The sequence below is a fragment of the Pelodiscus sinensis genome, chromosome 5 (assembly GCF_049634645.1).
Source record: "Pelodiscus sinensis isolate JC-2024 chromosome 5, ASM4963464v1, whole genome shotgun sequence".
In the NCBI taxonomy this organism is placed as follows: Eukaryota; Metazoa; Chordata; order Testudines; family Trionychidae; genus Pelodiscus; species Pelodiscus sinensis.
Window position 1 is genome coordinate 68,100,191 of NC_134715.1, and position 21,937 is coordinate 68,122,127.

Consider the following 21,937-nt stretch of genomic DNA (forward strand, 5'->3'; position numbering starts at 1 on the left):
AGATAATTCAGTAGATATAATTGTCTAGATAGACTTTAATATAGTCCCATATCAGAAACTAGTAGATAATTTGAAATGTGCTGTCTGGCTAAAACTAATACTATAGAATGGACAAAATACTGACTGGCAGAGCATAAACTAGGGTATTTACTAGAAGAACAATGTTATGCTGGGAGGTGTTAATTGTTGCCATCTAGCAGTCCTTGGATCTAAAGTTGATCACAGACCTGGTCAAAGCCAATTGGTGGGTTAAGCACCCTTCTTTCAGATTAAATGGAAGAAGCAATTCAGCTGTATAGTGAGATAGCTGAAAACAATAAATACTTCTGTGTAGGCAGTTTTCGAGACATGGCACAATTCTTGAGGAGATGCTAAACCATGTGAGTGAGGGTGTTCCGGGAAGGGGGGGGGGAGAGAAAAAAACCTCCTCATGGCAAAAAAATTGACTGGATGGGCACACTTGGAAACTGTGAACAATTAAACAGACTGTTTGCTACTATGGTGTTTAAGGAAACAGCACTTGTTAATTTGTAAATAAACAAGACTGATTTATTATTATCCAGCCTTTTCCTAATGGAAATAATCCTGCAAGCCCCAAATATTGTCTAATGGCATGGACAAGAGAGACAATAGCATCAAATTATGAGAAAAATAACTGATTACTAGCTTTAGTAGTATTGTAGTAAAGCTCTGTAGAATATTATGAAAAACAACAGTCAGAAAGATACTATTTTACCTATTCTATCAATGTCAGCGTTAGCTCCACTCTAAGAACCTCTGCGGCCTCTATACACAGTGCTATCTGTTTCAGATTTTTGGTGGGACCATGGTTCTTGTTAGTGTCCTGTCATAGACCAGGGTAGATTACCATATTTTTGCACATTATCTGGAGAATAAAATACATTTTATGTTGACCAGATTTGATATCAAACTAAACAGAATTCCCAGAAAAGGGGAGGATAGACTGAAATCACAAAATGATGAGATTGAAAGTGTGATGGATGCCACTGCGCTGTTGCATGAATACAGGATTTTAGTACTTGTTGGGGTGGAAGTGGTTGCTCTTCCTTCCAATCTAATTTTCTCCTTGTCTGCTAAATTCTAAGAAGGAATTCCAGCACCTGCTGAGGTTGCTTTTATTATGGCAATGCCAGGGAGAGGCAGTACTTGTTGGTGCAGAAAATAGATACTGTTTCAAGAGGCAACAATTTGAGAAGAGAAAGCAAAAATAAACCTGGTTCATCTGCAGGCTTAGGATTCAATATTTCTCAGACCAGCGGGGCTGGAAATGTCATTTGTATGTTGGAAAATCAGAATTCTCAAGTTTCAGACGGGTATATAGGGCACAACATTTATCTCTAGCAGTCCCCCAGCCATCATCTATGGAAATCACGCAATAATTGAAAATGGGGGAGATGCGGGACATAAGCTAGTAATTCGAGTATCAATGTATTTGTATGGCAGTGGTTCTCAAGCTATTGTCCATAGATCACCGATGTCTGTGGCACCCTTCCTGCTGGTATTCATAATAAAATACTTTGAGAATTAAGCAGTGAGAGTTTAGAAAATGGCCCATGAGAAGCTCTTGTCTCTTACAAAGTAGTTGACAGAGTTTCAGAACTACTGTTCCATCCCATTGGGAAGCTGGGATTCCCACCTTTGCGCTGGTGTCTACCGTTCATCATTTTGAGCCTCAGGCCTGTAACGTGGCCTGCAGACTAATGGGCCTTTTTAAGGCTTCTATTTTTCTGGAATAGCAACTGCCTTTTCTGCAGTGCCAGGAGTCTCCCCTGCTGCTGACATAAAAATTTACCTCAGCAGGAGGTGTGTGAGGCTTTGCTCAAGAAACAGAAAGAAAAGGAGAAAATGGCTTAACCTTTATAAGGCAAGGATTGGTTTAAACACCATGTTAAAGCTATTCACTGCCCTTTACTGTAAAGAAATGTAAAACAATACTCTGGGGGAAAGAGGAAATAATAAGCACAGCACAAGGCCAAACACAAAAAAATGCTGGCTAGAGAACCTGTAATGCAGAAACAAATAGGAAATGACAGCAGATATCAGAGAGAACATGAGCTTACCATGTGATACAGTGGGGGGAGCAAATAGTGGTCTGATATGTGCTGTGCTTTATATATATAGTGGAATTGCCTACAGGCCAAGGGAGATGATAATTCCTTTCTATGTCATCTCTATTCAGCCACACTTAGAACACAGTGCATCATTTGCAACACTTCCATTTTAAATAGAGCATCACTTTCAGAAAGAATTAAAAGGATGACTACAACAATGAAAGGGTTAAAATATGTTCCATATGACAGATGTACTCAGGGCCAAGTTCTGATCTCCTTAACTGCAATGGCCTGGCTTTATATAGACTAAATGGAAATTGATAGCTGTTCGAAAAGCTAAAAGACAGGGTTGGCACCATAAAAAATAACAGCTTTCAGCTTAACTTTGCTAAGGAGATAGTATAGTATTCAGAACTAATACTGTTAAACTTAAGAACTTGTGACTTGTATTGCACATGATCTCAAATGAAAGGAAAATGCCAAATCATGAAATATGGTGCTGTCAGAGTGTCAACCCTATCTCCTGTATCTTATGAATGAAAGACCTGTGGTGCTGCACAGTAACATCAGGCTGCTGATGGAGTAGGATACTGTTACTGACTGTACACCAAGTCCAGGATTTCTCTCAGAGCTGCAGGAAGAAGTGCTTTAAAATGATTTGCTTGTAGCTCAGAAGTTGTAAAGAAGATGACTAGAACTTAATATCTGGCTTGGGCAAAGGGTGCACAGGTGAGGACATGGTATTATACCATGAAAATAAAAGAAACTGTAGGCTAAACATGACAAATTTGGCAGCAGAAGCATGTGTCTATGTAACCAATTAAGAGATTACCTCCATGATATTTCTAAGTTCAGAAAAATGCTGTGTGTGAGGGTAAGCTAGGATGATCTGAACATCTTGTCTGTTCTGCACCTGTCTTGTCAATGATTCTGTGAAATGCTGCCTCTACAGAGGATTTCAAAAGTTTACTCATTTCTTCTATACATAACTCTAGAACTTTCCCCCTCTTCTTAGAACTGGAAGAATAACTAATATTAGTATCATATGAACATTTCCTTTTTTGCCAAGAACTAGCAGTTGCTGCATACTAATGTTTGTTCTATGCTGTGGTTAATGCACTCATTTAACCAACAGAATTTTGGATTACTATATTATCAACCCTAATTAATCCTTTGTCATGACATGCAAAAGAAATGCATACATATTGGTTTGGTTTTTAAATGTCTTTCAACAGCATATATTACCATCTTGCCTGGTTGTTTTTGTAGCTCTTTACCTTTGGTTGGAGAGAAGACATCCGCCCCGGGGAACCTCTTCACACCAGGAAATTCTGCTTCGATGCTGTTTCACACAGTAGCCCTGTCACACTCTATGACTGTCATGGCATGAAGGGTAACCAGCACTGGAGCTATAGGAAGGTTGGAGTCACCTTGGGTCATTTTCAGATATTCAAACTATCTTGAGTCTGTATTGAATTTAGAGAACAATGTGTTTGTCCAGTCAAAAGTCATTGGTTTTAAAAACCACCATGGTTTATTCCAATGTAGCTGACATGAGAATCTCTGTAGTGCATGTTTCTTTTAATACATAGTAGGCATTTATGCACATTGGGTTCTTTTGCAGCTACTTAGGTAACAGTTAAATTTGATCCAACACAAAGTGAGCCCCTTAGTTTTTGAAAGATGTTTTACCATTTTGACATTTGAAGACGTGTATCATTTTCACAAAGGCGCCACAAGGAATATTTTTATTCTATGTGACAACAGCAAGAAATGATGCTCATGAGTTAAATATTAACATTTTACTATACAGAGTATATTTGGCAAATGAATCAGCAAAAAAATCATGAAAAGCATTGTTGTAAGCCCACAAACAAAGAGGGAGTTTACAAATCAAGGATAAGCAGTTTAGTTGTCCCTCTGATCTGCTCTTTCAAACCCTTTTTATAAATCACTAAAAATATGTGGTCCTGCTGGAAACTGTTCAGGGCAGACAGTGCCACAGTAATGCTAACAGGTTTTCAAATAAGATTAACTAATTATTGACTTGTATTAACCCTTTCATTGTTGCAATCTGTGCAGTTTTCTTTGAAACAGAAGGATCTCTTCCCACCCATGGATCACCTCCACATAATCACCATTCCCCAGGTCCCCACATTTACTTGAGATCAACATAAGGGCCAGGATACAGATTTTGCTGCACACATTTCCACTGCACTTTCTCGTTTGGGATGATGTATTCTAGTAACTGAACTATAACGGTTAGGAATAGTTTACTTACTGACATTTTCCTCTGGTGTCTAGGTATTATTGACCGTTGCCATTTAATCCGGTATTTACATTGCAAGCACAGATGTGCCAAAGGGTTTTTTCAGAAATGTGACACTGAGGTAGTATCTGTAATCCAGATACAATTTCTGAGACAGTTCTTCAACTGGTGTAAATATGAATAGCACCACTGGCATCAGTGGAAATATGTCAATATACACCATCCGAATATCTCACTCTGAACACTCTATAATAGTACCCCTATAATAACATATTCACTTCCAATTTAACATTCTGTCTATCTGAGCAGCTAGAAAGAAGCTGTAGAAACTTTAACACTTTATTGGTGCTTAGAGTACCAGTTACTTGTGTCAAAATGCAGCTCTAGAGCTGTCTTCTGTACCTGGTTCATCACTTCTGATGTAGACAGAATCCAGGAGATAACCAATAAAATGGTGGCACTTTAAAAAATGTTTCAGTATATGTCCCTTTAAGTCTCCTAAATTCTGAGGACAAGTCAAATGTTTACATCAGAATTGGAAACTCCTTTAAAATGGTTTTTGGAATGAAAGTCTGACACAATCTTAGACTGCAGCCAGGTTTGTACTGTGGTTACTTTCTTAAGACTCATAATTATGCAAATGCTGAGCTTGATTGTGTATTAAATAGTTTTCACTATTTAATTCACGTATAGACCAGATCTACACAAGAAATTTTTCCCACTATAAGTACACCAGCAAAATTCCTCCTAATGTAGATGTTAAGTTTTACCAGCAAAAGCACTTCTATGCTGGTATTACTGTATGTGCACTAGGGCTTTTGCTGGCATGGAAGTGACTTACTTCCCCTCCCCCCTCAGAAAGAAAGCACATCTCTAATCAAGGTTACTGTGCTGGCAAATGTTCCTAACTTAAGCCTGACTGTACTCTTTTTACAAGTACATCCAGATGCAGTTGCATGAGACTACAGTTAAGGCAATTCCCAGCTCTCCAGGCATGCACCCTCTCTGAAATGTAAACGCAAAAGTGTATTATTTTGCACTGCACAGAGAACTATACAATGTACGCTCACGGAGTTTGCCTTCTCCCTCAATGTGAAGGGGAATATGCAACAGCCTTTGCCCTGGAGTTATAATTTCCACACACTTCAGTCCAAACTTACTGGTTTAGATTAAACATAAAAGAAATGTATTAACAACAAAAAATAGATTTGAAGGGTACGTCTACAGCGCAATGTTATTTCGAAATAACTAACATTTCAAAATAACAAAATGTGTGTCTCCACAGCATGCCATTATTTCGAAGTAGTGTTGAGATGAAGGACATTTTACTCCAACTCCTGTAACCCTCATTTTTTGAGGAGTAAGGGAAGTTGAGGGAAGAGTGTTCTTCCTTCAACTTCCTGCTATGTAGACAGGGCAAAAAGCTGAATTAAGCTATTTTGACTTGAGCTATACAATTGTTGTAGCTGATGATGCATTTCGTAATTTAACTTTTGCACTCCTGTGATTATAATGCATAGCAAACAGATCACATCAGATTACTTAGCAAATAAACAAAAACATACCTTACTCTTAATAAACTAGGTAAATTGGATATGAATAGCAGATTCTTGCCTTAATTGATGTCCCTAATTGGCCGGGGGCAGGGAAACACGCAAAGCCTCCTCCCACCCTGCCGGGAGCACATGGCTTGCAGTGGGGGCAGGGAGAGCAGGGGAGGCTTTGCACACTCCCCAGCCCCTCATTGGCCTAGGCGCAGGGGAGCATGGGAAGTCTCCTCCCATGCCAGGGGCATGGGCACCTAGGGGGAATGTGGGGTGGGGGCAAAGTCACTTCCTCATCCCCAGATCAATCATTGTCTGGGGGGGAACCCCAAACAATCTTGGCCCTGCCCCTTCTGCTTGATGCTCTGCCCCTTCCTGTGCAGCCCAGGGCCAGAAATTTGCAGAGTACCCCCCAGCAAAGAATTATTGCGTATCCCTGATAGATGTCTAACCAACCTGCTCTTAAATATCTCCAGAGATGGCGATTCCACAACCTCCTTAGGCAATTCATTGCAGTGTTTAAGCACCCTAACAGTTTGGAAGATTTTCCTAATTTCCAACCTACACCTTCCTCGCTGCAGTTTAAGCCCATTGCTTTTCTCCTATCATCAGAGGCCAAGGAGAACAATTTTCTCCTTCCTCCTTATGAGACCCTTTTAGACACTTGAAAACCACTACCATGTCCCTTCTCAGTCTTCTCTTTTCTAAACTAAACAAACCCAATTCTTTCAGTCTTTCCTCATAGCTCCTGTTCTCTAAACCTTTAATTATTCTTGTTGCTCTTCTCTGGACCTACAGTTTCTTGAAACGTGGTGCCCTGAACTGGACACACTACTCCAATTGAGGACTAGTCAGCATAGAGTAGAGCAAAAGAATGACTTCTTATGTCATGCTCACAACTCTCCTTTTACTGCATGCATCCCAGAATCATGATTACTTTTTTTTGCAACTGTGTCACACTGACTCATATTTAACTTGTGGTCCACTATGACCCCTAAATCCCTTTCAGCAGTACTCCTTCCTAGACAATCACTTCCCATTCTCTATGTGTGAAACTGATTGGTTGTTCCTAAGTGCAGTACTTTGAATTTCTCTTTATTAAACTTCATCCTATTTATCTCTGACCATTTCTCTAGTTTGTCCAGATCATTTTCAATTTTGACTCCATCCTCCAAAGCACTTGCAACTCCTCCCAGCTTGGTATCATATGCAAACTTAATAAGCGTACTCTCTATGCCATCATCTACATGGTTGATGAAGACATTGAACAGAACAGATATTGAACAGAACCCGTCCCAACACAGACCTTGTGGAACCTCACTTGCTATGCCCTTCCAGCATGATTGTGAATCATTAATAACTACTCTCTGAGAATGGTTATTCAGCCAGTTATGCATCCACCTTATAGTAGCTCTATTTAGGTTGTATTTCCCTGGTTTATTGATAAGAAAGACATGCGAGATTGTGTCAAATGCACTATATTTGCCCTATTCCAGTCTTCTGGAATCTCTCCAGACTTTCATGATTTTTCAAAGATGTTAGCTAAAGGCTCAGATACCTCTTCTATCTGCTCCTTGAGTATTCTAGGATACATATCATTAGGCCTTGGTGACTTGAAGACATCTAACTTTTCTAAGTAATTTTTAACTTTGTGTGTTTTTTAATTTTGATTTCTAAACCCTTACCCTATTTCCACTAGCATTCACTATGTTAGGCATCCTATCACCATCAAACTTCCTGGTGAAAATCGAAACAAAGAAGTCATTAAGCACCTCTGCCATTTCCAGATTTCCTGTTATTGTTTCTCCCTCTCCACTGAGCAATGAGCCTACTTTGTCCTTGGTCTTTCTTTTGCTTCTAATATATTTGTAGAATGTCTTCTTGTTATGTCTCTAGCTAGATTTAACTTGTTTTGTGCCTTTGCCTTTCTAATCTTGCCCTTGCATACCTATGGTGTTTGCTTATATTAATCCTTTGTAATATGACCTAGTTTCCACTTTTTATGAGACTCCTTTTTGATTTTTAGATCATGCAAGATCTCCTGGTTGATCCACAGTAGTCTCCTGCCATACTTTATATCTTTCCTACACAGTGGAATAGTTGGCTTTTGGGCCTATAATAATGTCCCTTTAAAAAACTGCCAACTGTCTTCATTTTTTTTTTCTTGTTAGACAAGGTCCCATAGGAAGCAAGACTATCAGCTCTCTGAATTCATTAAAATCTGCCTTCCTGAAATCCATTGTCTCTGTTTTGCTGTTCTTCCTTCTACCATTCCTTAGAATCACGAACTCTATGATTTCATGATCACTTTCACCCAACCTGCTTTTCACTTTCAAATTTTCAACCAGTTCCTCCCTATTTGTTAAAATCAAATCTAGAACTGCTTCCATACTAGTATCTTTCTCAACTTTCTGAAATAAAAAAATTGTCTCCAATGCAATCCAATACTTTATTGGATAATCTGTGCCCTGTTGTGTTAGTTTCCCAACATATGTCTGGATAGTTGAAGACCCCATCACCACCAAATCCTGCACTTTGGATGATTTTGTTAGTTTTTTTAAAAAAGCCTCATTCACCTTTTCGGCCTGGGTAGGTGGTCTGTAGTAGACCCCTAGCATGACATCTCCCTTGTTTTTTACCCTTTTAATCTAACCCAGAGACTCTCAACAAGTCTGTTTCCTATGTCCATTTCCACCTCAGTCACTGATGACAAATGACCACCACCCACCTCTCTCCATCCTTTTTTGAACCCCCCTTAAGATAGCTGAAGGCTGCCATCAAATTCACCTTCATTCTTCTCTTCTGTAGACCAAATCCCCCATCCTTTCCTCATAAGTCATGTGCTCCAGCTCCCTAATCATTTTGGTTGCCCTCCACTGGACTTTCTCCTTCTGTAATGAGGGGCCCAGAATTGGACACACTATTCCAGACGTGGCCTCACCAGTGCCAGATAAAGGAGAATAATCACTTCTCTGGATCTTCTAGCAATGTTCCTCCTAATGCAACCTAATATTCCATTCGCCTTCTTGGCTACCAGGGCACACTGTTGACTCATATCCAGCTTCTCATCCACTGTAATCCCCATGTCCTTTTCTGCCAAACTGCTGCTTAGCCAGTTGGTCCTCAACCTGCAGCAATGCATGGGTTTTTTCTGTCCCAAGTGCAGGACCCTGCACTTGTTCTTGTTGAACCTCATCAGATTTCTTTTGACCCAATCCTCCAATTTGTCCAGGTCACTCTGGACTCTGTCTCTACTCTCCAGAGTGTTTCTACCTCTTCCCCCTAGCTTAGTGTCATCCTTGAACTTGCAAACGGGTGCAATCCATCCCCTCATTCATCAATAAAGATATTGAACAAAAATGGCCCCAGAGCCGATCCTTAGCACATGACCGCCAACCAGACATCAACCTGATGATCGCTATCCGCTGAGCCTGACAAGCTAGCCAGCTTTCTATCCACCTTATAGTCTGTTTATCCAATCCATACTACTTTAACTTGCTGGCAAGAATACTGTGGGAGACCATATCAAAAGCTTTGCTAAAGTCAAGGTATATCATGTCCATTGCCTTCCCCATGTCCACAGAGCCATTCTATCGAGCAACAAATAGCCCCTTTCTGTGAACAAAGACCAGGCTTGTTACTTTGTTCCACCCCACCGTACTGACACAACCTGCATGATTACATTGAATTCTTATTTTTAATTTTTCTCACGTCACAAGAAGTACTTCGTTTTTGTCAATCTTATAAAATGCTCAGATCAAAGCAAATTTTGTCATGTTACCCAATCCCTGTCATTTGCCACTTCTCCCAGTAAAGGTTCTGCCCTCCGTTTTTTTATAGCATCACTCCAGATGGTTTGAGTCTGATAAAGCATGATTCAATTTATACACTCTAACACATTTGTAGAGCTTCTATGAGTTTCTAATTTGGGACAGACTTAGTAGATTTTAAAAAACAAAGTCAGTGGTGAAAGATCATTTTGCCCTTTGCTCTTCTCTGAGGCTATTAATGGGTGTATTCTCATGGCGGTTTTTATCATGCGGACATCTGTGCTGAGACTACCACCTCCTGTAAAATAAACTACTGCAGACATCCAAAGATAATGACTTTCAGTCACTACAGACCTTGGCTGTAGTAAAGAAGAAGTGAAAGGTTCGATGTCTCATTACCAATTATGAGAGCAGTCCAAGCCTGCTAGTAAGTCTGTAATCTTATGGAAAAGGTTTTCTTTCTAAAATAATATTCAGACTTTCCCACATGCAGAGAAAAAAAAATCTCATTACGCTTCCCTGATAGGACTGAAATCTACAGGAAGATTTCTTGTGGCATTTTATGCTGGCTGTGATAGAGGATTTATGTCTATGTCACTCTGGCCACAAGTGGAAAATTATACTTTTATAGCGTAAACTACTGCAGCTCCTTCAGGTCCTGAGTCCATTTCCATTGAAATCCAGGATCCAGTAATAATTAAACCTTAGGTCAGAGAAAACTAGAGACGACAGTGGATACATTCGTTTGCTAAGAAACCAAGAATTTTTTCAGGGTAATAAAATAATTCTTAAAAGGATACTGTTTCCTAATTACAAAAACTTATGAAAGAAAAGCAGTATAATCACTCAAATTTACACCCATGTAAGCCCACAGGTACTAATCCAGAAGTGCACTGGCTTTCTTTGGGAAGGCAGTAGTGATCTTGAGTAGTACATTTCTCCTGCTGGCATGGATGGCGAGCTATCTCCTGCAATCTTCCCCTCCCCACCCCACCCCACTGCATTCTCCTGCCCCACCTGCCACCCATGCATGATTTATAAGGGCCAGGGGGGGTCCTTGCTATCATCACTGGCAGTCACTTCCTGCTGACAAGTCACTCTAACCCCACTGCACTGCCACTCATTTTTTTTCCATCCACATGCAGAATAAGTTTTGTTGTTTGCATTGAGGCACATGCAGATGTGCACACTAATAGAAACACATGATGCGGGCTGCGGGTACTCTGCTAATCAGGTGGGAGGCACCTGACTTAGCTCTCATGGGTGGCTGCCGAAGCTCTCAGCTAATAGGGAATACTTTCCAAAGGAGATGTTTCCACATGGTGCCTTTCCCCAAGCACTCCTGCAGCCACTAGGAGCTGTAGGGGCAGTGCCTGCAGAAAGAAGCACATGGAGACTTCCCCACCTAGAGCTGTACCCCAACTCCCTTCCCTGAATCCCACCCTCTTCCAGAGCCTGTACCCCTTCCAACTCCGCCAAACTCCCACCCAGAGCCTGCACCCTTTACCCTCTCCTACTCTCCTGCCTCAGCCAAGAGCCTGCCCTCAGCAGCCAAACTCCTTCCCAGACCTTTAGGCAAGGGGAGGGGGAAGGAGCTTGGATGGGAGAGAAGTGCAGGCCCTGGGCATTCTGGGCACCACCAAAATTTCTCCAAACCTGCTGCCCCTGCCTGCTGGAAGAGGTTGCTTTCTGCTTGTGCACAACTAGGGTATTTCAGTTTTCAAGGATCCTGATGTCTCAAAGCACAGAAGACCAGATTGTGGTTGGGCCTTGTACAAAACGGAAGGTGTCTTCCTCTCCCTAGACTCCAGAGAAGAGGCCAGTTATTGTCACAGTGCTCTCCTGAGTGCAGTGATTTGCATGGCAAAAGCACTAGTTGCCACAGAAGGGGCAAGGAAGGGCAACCGCCATACCCCTTCAGCCTTGATCAGTAGAGCTGGCCAACTACAAAATAGAAAAAACTTAAACAACATCATATAGTCTAGTAGCACCTTAAAGACTAACAAAACATGTAGATTGGATCATGAGCTTTCGTGGGCACAATCCACTTCTTCAGATGACTATGGGTCAAGTTTTTCCCGTTACAGACTAACTTGGCTACCCCTCTGAAGCCTTTTTATAAAAAAGAAGGGCATGCTGCATAAAGGTGTCTCGTTCTAATTGGGCAGCATCGCTCTGCATCCTTCCTTGCTTCATTCCTAAGAGCACCACTTAAATAGCGCAGCCTAGCTTGCGAGTTAAGGATTCGTGCAAATTGAAATATTCTGTCAATTTGCACAAATGGAATGGATAGGCGGAGCTGAGGGAAGTGATGTGGGAGCCTGCATACGAGTGATCTGAATAAAAGCCTGTTTTAAAGAGACACTCAAAGTGTCTCTGTAAAATACTTTTATTTTAAATATATCAAAAAAAGTTGTATTCAGCTACCAGCTTTGGGGAATGATGCTATGTGACGTGAGAAGCAACACTCAAGGCCAGAAGGTCAGAAATGGGCCTTGCATTTTTGAATTTGTTCTGTCTGCTGAAAATAAAAATAGGTCAGACTAAATTACAGGAACCTTTCTTGCTTGCCTCTTTTTCTCTTTTGTGCCTCCTACTTTGTGGCTGTGCAAGTGTTCAGATCCTGGAGTAATATTAAATGTTGCCAGCAGCATTCCTGATACAAAAGGAGAAACCTGGATATATTTACCTAGGATTATCAGAAATGTTATTTCAACTGCTAGAGTAAGCAGCCATCAGAAACACAGTCGTCAGAAACTTTGCAGCTATCTAATCACCCACATATCACACACCAAAAAAACACATTAGAGCTTTCCAACCCTCAAATATTAGTATAGTACCTAGTAGACATTTTCTTCCTTACCTAAGATTCAAATTCAATGTTAGTCTTCCGAGTTCTCCAACAAGCAGTACAGCTGGAATTTCCACTGATGTAAATCAAATAAGAGACAAACCTAGCATTATTTACAGATTTTATCCAACTCCAGCTAACCAAACTTCCCAGTTAATAATGAATATCCATATTTTTTTCTAAGCAACTTAAATATTAACACTCACAAAACTTCCATAAGGGACGGGAGCAAATATTTGTATCTCCTTTATACAGTTGGGGATGGTGATGTAGAGCATTTAAATGACTTGTCCAACCAATGCCGCATGGAGTCTGTCAGATGTCTACAGAAAGTACACCCGACTTATTTAGTATCATAAAAATGGATCATTGCTTGTTGCCATTTGTCTCTGAGCTTTTATTATCTGAGGTAAAATACAAAACAATTTTAGCCTAAGAAATCACTCAGCTCCCCAATAATAGCCTTGTTTTTCACTCCAGGTTATTGCTCAGAGAATATCTATAGAAAAATTAATTCTCAGCTAGGGTTGTGTTAATCCAAATTCTAGAAAATGAGAACAGTTTTAATCACTTGGCATTTACTATTTAATTCTGTTTTTTCTGATTCTTACAGGACAAAACTTTGTTCCATCCGGTAAGCAACAGCTGCATAGATTGCAACCCAGCTGAGAAGAAGATTTTCATGAACAGATGTGATCCTTTATCTGAAACTCAGCAGTGGATTTTTGAACATATTAATATGACTGTTTTAGAAAAATTTAACAGCAAGAACAGTTCCTAGGAGAAAAAGAGATTACATACAGATTGCAACTGCATTTTGGCCAGCATCTGGGTCGAAGGAGTCAGGAATTAAATTTCCTAGATCCAGGAAGTCTTTTCTGAGGATTAAGCAAATGCCACGGCAAAGGCCAATGGGCTGTCATTGTGGATGTACAGTATCTGAAGAACTTGGCTGAGAGTCTCACCAGATGCTGAGAACTTCAGGCTGACAATTCCCTTGCTGGCCAAGGGGAAAGTTTATTTAAAAAACTTTTCAAAACATTGAGTTAATAAATTGAAACAAAATTCTAGAGTTTCTCAGGTCAAATCCTGCTGTAGTGAGTAGTTATGAATGGATGCTATTAGGTGGGGTGGGTTTATGGTGTGCATGACTGCTCTGGAAACCTGCAGAAATCACAGGTTATGAACTAACCACACTGGTGGAATGTAAACAGTCTCCCAGCACTCCGGACAAACTATATGATCTGGTGCCATTCTCTTAATAAAGGTTGGGTTAAGCAAGATTAACCCTCAGATTGCTGATGATGATTTTAAACACTTCCCCATTACATTCCCTTCATTACCAAAATAGGAATGACAGAAATATAAGAGTTTTGAATTATGTTGCAATGAAGCATGAAATAGATCTCTAAGATTTCAAAAGTCCCATTTTTCCTCAGCATTTGAAAAAGTGCATCAAAGCAATTAAATCAGATTTCCATATATGATACAATTTACCTAATACTTATCAACTGAGATTCAAATCTAGCCTCCATTTAAATTAAAGGCCCAAAGAACAAGGCTACCAAATCTTTAAGTCAGTCCATAGCAGGTATAACACCAATAATAGCAGCACAATGCAAGGTTTGCAGAAAGGATTTCCCTTGAAAATCTATATTTACTTTTCTGGTGTTTTTATTAGAACTAAAATTGCTTTAAATCAAAATATTCAGAGACATAAGAGGCATTAAGAGTGACAGATTATATGTTTACTGGAAGTGAGGAGAGACTTATAGCCAAACAAATATTGGTACTCTGGCATCAGCTAAAAAGTGTTGGCTCCCTGCAATGCAGCTTACAGGATTCTTCAGGAATTAGAAGAGTTTTAGGGAGAGGAGATGTTTTTGTTTTTGCAAGGGATGAAGGGTCCTGTAAAATTAGGTACCTGTTTTGTAGAGAACTTGATGAAATCCATTGTAAAAAACAGTTTGAATGTGCCACAGTTTCCAGCTAAAGGCATTGTAAATTTCTGGCTGTTAAGGAATTAGGAAATGAAAGCAAGTATAAAAATTAAAAAGTTCAGTATTTTGACCTTTTAATAGAAGAAATAAAATTATCTAACCCACCACAGAATTTTCTTGCAATGATGATCATTGTGGCATATAATGTCCATCAGCTCTTACATATTTTTGACATGGTCAAGGATAGAGTTAGAGGCTTAAAAATTTATTTGGAGACCTATTCTTCTTCCTCATTGGAAATCAACGAGTATCAGTGTAGAGAGTTCTGAAATTTCTAAAATTAAGCACATTTAAATGACCTGATCTTACTTGAAACAGGGACCAACAGATGAAAGCACCATGAATTCAGGTATTAAAGCCTACAAGAAATGGCTGTAATAGTACTTGTCACTTTCAAAAAAAATGTATGAAATTAATCTGAAAACTTTGATTTTTCTTATGTTGATAGAAATGTGGCAAACTAACCAAAATGTTTATATTTAAACTGTCCAGCCTGACAGCTGAAGGTGATTTTGTTTATTGCTCTTTCAGTTGTCTCTGTGCAGAGTAAGGTTGTACGTGGATGATGACTGTTGTCCCTAATTTTGTGCTGTTTGTGGCCATGGCTTCCAAACTGTAGGTCATAGGGACACTTTAGGAGAAGCATGTCAGATTTGGAGCCTTCAGAATGCATGTCCTGGAAAATCAATGGTATGAAATGCAACTGTATGTTGGAGACTTGCAGTAGAGTGAGTAAAGATCTATTTCAAATGTTCAAGGAGCAATCTGTCTGTAGAATTAAACTATTCCCAATACATATTTAAGAAAAGATTTCAATCTTCAGGTCTCTTATGCCAGGGTACAGGAGACTGAGGAGAGGTTGATGATACTCATATATATATATATGAACCAGACAGGTCATTACAGACTGTCAGCCCTCTCAGCTGCAGGAATCCTAGCACAATTTATTTGCATTTTGAGCATGAGGAAAAAGGATTTGAAAATAGAAGAAAAATTGATGTCTAAAGTGTGAAGGTGAAAATGAAATCCCTAGACTATCTATTTGAACTTACCCCAAATCCTCAGAGCCATGCTATCAATAGTTCATGTCTGAGATGGTAGGGGCAAAGGAGAATTCCTCTAAATTGTTTCATCGCATTTGGCTAAGCATTTCAGCTTAAATCCTTCAGTGTATGAATGTATCCTAATTGTCTGATGTTTAAAATATTTAATGGGCACTAGACTGCTGTTTTGCTAAAGACATTCCATGCCTCTTCCAGATGCTCAATATTTTTCTGGCTTTAAACTAACCTCTTCCACAGGAAAACTTCCCATTATTTGCAGTTAGACAATATTTGTGAAATCTGTCAGTTTTGTTAAAATTCATCATTTATCAATGAACAAACTTCCACGTAAGTAAGATTAAGAGCTTTTATCAAAACATAAAAGTGCTCCAAATAATGTTTTTATAAGAAGAAAGCCAGTGCAGTTTCATATAGTGAAATTATCAGAAAGCCCATTGTGTATAGTGTCTTGAACAAGGCACCCTAAATGATCCTAAGGGATAAAAATTCTACCATAGATCCAGACCACATACAACTGAAAGTTGAAAGCCAGATTCTTTGCCTCTCTCTATCCCCTTTGCAGAGGCAGCGTAAAAGGACCAGAAACTGGCTCTATCTTCCCTGCTGAAGATTCCTTTGGTACTCGGGAATTGTCAACAGATGTAGAGTAACACAGCTGGCTTCTCTATTTCCAGCCATCCCTTATCCTCACACCTTCTGTAGTCTTTTGATTGAGAGGAGAGGAATATGTTGAAGCCAGAGAGGAATGGAAAGGAGGATCAGCTGGAGCATGCTAAACTCTAGGACCCTCCGCCAGTTGATCACAGCACAGAATCAGGAAGCCATAAGCAGCTCTCCAGCACCATTAGTAGCTACTGCTATGCTGAGTAAAACACTGATGCATCAGAAAAAAGGGGTCTAAGAGAGTGAGGCTGTTACAGCTAGCTCCACACTTAAAATTTATTCCAAAAGTTTAGCTCATGCATATTTAAGACATTATCACATTTGTGATAATAGGTCTTCAGAATGGGACATGGCTGCAAAAACAATGGCTCCTTTACCAAAAAGTTTTAGTCATAACTGTCATCTGCAAATGAGAGATTTTGTGACTTGAAGTTAAACTGAGTCAAATCCTGTCTTGAATACACAGGCTACGTCTACACTGCACATCAATTTTGAAATAAGCTATTCCGGAATAGTTATTCTGAGGGGCCATGTCTACACTGGCATGATTTTGCGCAATAACTCTTTTGCGCAAGAGTTCTTATGCAAAAAGTCTTCCAGAAGAGAACGTCTACACTGGCATGTGCCTCTGCGCAAGAGATGTGCTTTTGTGCAAGAGCATCCATGCCAGTGTAGATGCTCTCTTGCGCAAGAAAACTCTGCTGGCCATTTTAAACCATAGAGCTTTCTTGCACAAGAAATTCATGTTGCCTGTCTACACTGGCTTCTTGCGCAAGAACAGTTGCACAAAAGGACTTATTCTTGAGTGGGAGCATCATAGTTCTTGCTCAAGAAGCACTGATTTCGTACATTAGAACGTCAGTGTTCTTGCGCAAGAACTCTCTGCCAGTGTAGATAGGCAGCACGTTTTGGTGCAAAAGCGGCTGCTTTTGCGCAAGATCGCACCAATATAGACACAATGTAGACAAATAGTTTATTTTGAAATAGCACATCTACACTGCAGAGCAACCTCAAAATTAGTCTGAGGCAGGTTTCCCTAATGTAGACGTGCTATCTCAATTTAGAGCCCCAGGAGGCACTGGGGAGGAATAACTTAGAATGGCCCTCAGAGGGGCTATTTTGAAATAAGGCATGCGTAGATCTCCCCTGCTGCTATTTTGGAATAGGATTTATTCTTTTAGAATGAGGTTTACAGATTTTGGAATAAGCCGCTGGTTATTTCAAAATTATTTCAAAATAACAATGGCTATGTAGACTCTCGCATAGTTATTTCAGAATAACAGCTATTATTCCAAAATAATTTTGCTGTGTAGACCTACCCTTAAAAAGCTTCCTTGGGATCTCAGTAGCATTTCATGGTGATTTTATGTGTAGAAATTCTAAACGTCTTCCACAGCCATATCCCTTCCACACACAACTCTCTCTCCCCTCCTCCTCCCCCCAAAATTGCACAGCTCGAAGGGCAGAATTAAAAATAAATTCTGCTTTCTTTATTGCAACCGGAGAACCTGCTGAATTGTTCAGTATCAGCATGCAACTCTCCAAAATGGCAGATCTGGGTTCTTCGAGAACTCCTACTAAGCATGTAATTAAAAAATCACTTCAAATGTTGCATTTCTTCATAACTTATACAAAACTCTTACAAGCATTATTTAGAGTTAGTCCTACATATAATGAAAGTTGATGGACTTATGCCAGTTTATGCCAACTGATTATCTGATCCCATATTCTGTTTCTAAAAACACAGGGTTTTTTGTGAGGATTCTATTTACATGATCATGAAAATAAAATCCTTATAAGAATTTTTCAATTCTTGCTGTTCGTTCTTCATGTTAAGGTTATTAGATCTATTTGTGACATCCAAAGGTAATTGCTGCAGAAATTATGATGTAACAAAGGATATGACCTTAACTAAAAAAAGTGGAATAAACAACATCTAAAACTGATAAATCAAGCTCTTATTTTCATGCAAATATCCCAAGTCATAAAATAACAAGGGAGGGGCGAGAGATGAATAAAGTCATGTCCGCACAGCTATTTCTAAACAGAATGATTTTCAAATGTTTCAAGGAGGCATCAGCAGCTCTTTAGTCTCTCAGAGTGATTGACATGTCAGAGAAGTAATCTTGCTGCAAAAGTCCTGATGTTGTGACAAGATTTCACTTCTTATTAATAGTGATCTGATTTGAGAAATGTAAGGTTGTTTTTAAGACAATGCTTTCAGCAATCCCATTCTGATACAATGAGTAAGGCTGTTTAACAGTATAACATAACACTTATTTCTATATCTGAATAAGATCAGTTTATAGACAAAATGCTCCTTAAATATCTAAATAAATGTTTAGTCTTCAGAACAGTTCATCATAATACAGATATCTCAGTTTAAAAGAAAATGGACATGCATTTCTTAAGTGTCAATGGAATATAAACACATACCAAGTAAAGTAAAATTCTGGGGCCATGGAAAACCAGTTTTGAAAGATTCAAAGTAGCTTACTGAAGTGAATATACTGGTCTTAGTCCTTTTCAGAAAGGAAAGGTGCCCGCATCACAATTGATGACAATTTGCATTCTTATTGGCAGTCTCATCAGAAGCTGAAGAATGAATAAGACAAAGACTTCATTACCCTTTTATCTTATCCAGTTAGATTGGGGGAAAGCATGTTAGCAGGGGGCATTATGAGGTTTGCACAGGGTATACTTCTTTATCCAGGATTTTATGTAAACATACAAAATCTAAATTAAATCAGAAAATTAAAAAGAAAAAATATCTTTTAATATCAGTGAAATCTTCAAGCGGAAAAACTGATCTGGGGCAATTTTGTGATGGGTACTAGACATATATGGTTCATGAACTGATCACAAAGTAGAGACTGGATAAAACTGAACCAGAAAACCTAACTTGCCTAGCTGGCCCACAAATCTGTGCTGTATCTGTTGGTTCAAAGAGCACAAGACCATCAGAATTTTTTTATACACCATTTTGGAGAGCTTATCTCTGAAACAAAGAATCAGCTTCCATAAATGATCTCACAGTATACGCCAAAGAGGAGTTTTAGTTTGGAGTTCCAATAATATTTAAGGTAGTGGCAGTAATGGCTGCTGGTGGAGATGCTGGTTTAACAGGGGAAAAAACCTTGGCTCCTCTGCAGACAGCAGTCAAAGATTCATTGGACGACTTGTTCCCAAACAAACATCCTCACCTGGAAAATCTTTGAATAAGTAAGTAATATAGCTATCTTAGTGGTTCTAGCCTATGCAGTATTTTCTAATTTTCTGAATTGAGGTTTGGTACATTTGTAGTTGATGGCATTTTAACCAACTCTGTCCTTCATGTAATTGTCATAGGGGAGTTTTTGTAACCTTATGGTATTACCTGTGAGTATTCTGTGAGCACAATACACAAGAAAATGGTTTAAGCAGGAAAAAGCAACTTTGTCATTTCAAATGTTAAACTGAATAGTAACTTTTAGCTAGAGATTAATTGAAACATCTCAGATGCTTCCCAAAGTTCAGTGTAGTTCAGAGGACATGTCTGTGTAGTTCAGAGGTGTGTATTTTCAAAAAAGAACTTTCCACCATCGTGGCTAGTTTTGTCAGATATGTTTGGCGACATCTGGCTCTCTTAGATATTTATATTTACTATTTTACAGTTCCCAAGGCAATAGCATACCATTCTGTGCAAATAAAAAGCAGTTCTTCCCATAAAGAGCTTACAATCTAATTTCAAACGATGATGGAATGAAGACAGTAGGATGGGGGTAATGAAAGAAAGGACAGGCAAAAGCAATAAGACTATGGTGTGATTCAGTTATCGTATGTGCAGAGCACAGTGAAACGGGTTATTTTTTCAATTATGTACATAAATATGTTTAAGGATTTACTACTTGTAGGCATCTAGTAGAATTGGATCTTTTGGGGGAGGGCAAATAAAAGGGAAGTCAATGGTGTTTTGGACTGAGCCAAGTATGTTCCAGTGTTGCAAGTGACATTGAAAAATGGCACAGTGATGGCTGTTAGAGAAGCAGAGACAGACCAGGCATTGAAGTTGACATACGTAGAGTGGAGAAGGTGTAAGGGGAGATGTGATAAGTCATTGTTAAGTAAATGATGCCAAGTTTCATGCAAAACTTGGTTCTCAGTAACCTCAGACTTATTCATAAACCTTTTTCACATATGAGCCCATGACTTCCCATCTTGAAAGAATCACAGACAAACGAAGGTTGAGTCTGTCCACTTCTCACCCCTGGGCATCCCCCGTGTGATTTACACAGTACAAACTGTATATAATTTGTCTAAAAATCCCAAATGACACTACAACTAGAATAAAATAATGAGTGGGGCTTCCAGAGACAGCAGAGATTGACTAGGGCCATGATTCATTCAGTAAAACTGAGAGGTTGCTAGACTAGGGAAGCGACAGGAATAAACCTAAATTACCTGAGTCACAAGCCTAGAGAGAGGAATTTGTGAAATTGAATGGTGAGGAGGATATAGCTTATGAATTTAGTTGGAAAAGGAGAGAATAAATAGATAGCTCAGCATAGGTAAGGACTATGGGTCACATTAGCTTTTTATACTCCCTGATTGTGAAGGGAGTAAATACATGGCTTCCAAGGCCAGAAAGGGCCATTGTGTTAATCTTATTTTACATCTTGTATAACATTGATCATAGAATTTCCCTTTTTCCCCCCAAAAAAATTCCTAGAGCATGTTGTTTAGAAAAACATCCAAACTTAATTTAAAAATTGACAGAGATGGAGCATCTATCAAGAACTTTCTTGAATTGTTCAGTAGTTAATTATTCTCACTATTAGACAAATTCAGACTGGAAATCGGATATATTTTAACTTTAATTAACAGAAAAAGATACATGATCCAGTGAAAGTTGAAGAGTCATTTATTTAAATAATTGTTCCTCATCTGGTTATTTATGGACTGTAATCAAATCAATGTGTAGCCTTGGGGGGAGGGGATTACACTAAAAAGACTGAGTTCCTTGAGCCTATTAGAAGGCAGATTTTCTAATCTTTTAATCATTTTTGTGGCTCTTCTCTGAATGCTCTCCAATTTGTCAACATCCTTCTTGAACCATGGGCATCAGAAAAGGACACAGAATTCCAAAAACAGTCCCATCAGTGCCAAATACAGAGGTACAATAACCTTTCTACTCCTACTTGAGGTTCCATTATTTGTACATCCCAGTATTGAAGCCCTTTTAGCCATAGCATTGCACTGGGTGCTCATGTTCAGCTGATCATCCACAACAACCTTCTTTTTTCAGTATCGCTGCTTCCCAGATTAGAGTGTAAGTATGGTCTTTGTTCTTTGTTCCTAGATACAGTTTTACTTTCATTCTTATTAAAGCCTTATTCGTTTCCTTGCTTTCAGCTTACAAAGTGATTCAAATCACTGTATCAATGACCTATCCTCTTCAATATTTATCACTCCCAACCCCACCCCCATTTTTGTGGCAAATTTTATCAGTGATGGTTTTGTTTCATTCCATCTCATGCATAAAGATGTTCACTAGTGTACGCCCAAAAACCTGTCTCTGTGATGTCTAAATGATTATTCCTTGTTTATAGTTTAATTTTGACATCAGTTAGCCAGTTTTTATTTAATGTAATGTGCGCCGAGTTAATTTTATATCTTTCTAGGTTTTTAATGAAAATGTCATGTAATACCAAGTCAAATGCCTTAA

At 39.1% G+C, this 21,937-nt stretch overlaps 1 protein-coding gene and 1 long non-coding RNA gene across 16 annotated transcripts in view; one reads left to right on the forward strand and one right to left on the reverse strand.

Annotated features, from left to right (window-relative positions):
* GALNTL6 (polypeptide N-acetylgalactosaminyltransferase like 6) overlaps positions 1-13,593 on the forward strand; it is an 837,664-nt gene extending 824,071 nt beyond the window's left edge. For 4 of the 5 annotated variants that reach the window (XM_075930204.1, XM_075930205.1, XM_014575467.3 and 1 more), the window contains 2 exons: positions 3,342-3,491; positions 13,120-13,593. In XM_075930204.1, the coding sequence (XP_075786319.1) occupies positions 3,342-3,491; positions 13,120-13,287 (318 nt within the window). In that variant the 3' untranslated portion in view covers positions 13,288-13,593. The remainder of the gene's footprint in view (positions 1-3,341; positions 3,492-13,119) is intronic. The other variant, XM_075930207.1, reaches the window with a different exon arrangement.
* LOC102454898 (uncharacterized) overlaps positions 1-21,937 on the reverse strand; it is a 105,349-nt gene that overhangs the window by 10,072 nt on the left and 73,340 nt on the right. For 5 of the 11 annotated variants that reach the window (XR_012904227.1, XR_012904229.1, XR_012904237.1 and 2 more), the window contains exons 3-7: positions 18,670-18,828; positions 14,431-14,518; positions 12,713-12,829; positions 12,519-12,582; positions 3,350-3,538 (exon numbers count right to left, since the gene is read on the reverse strand). This is a non-coding gene — a long non-coding RNA (uncharacterized LOC102454898). The remainder of the gene's footprint in view (positions 1-3,349; positions 3,539-12,518; positions 12,583-12,712; positions 12,830-14,430; positions 14,519-18,669; positions 18,829-21,937) is intronic. The other 6 variants (XR_012904228.1, XR_012904233.1, XR_012904230.1 and 3 more) reach the window with 5 other exon arrangements.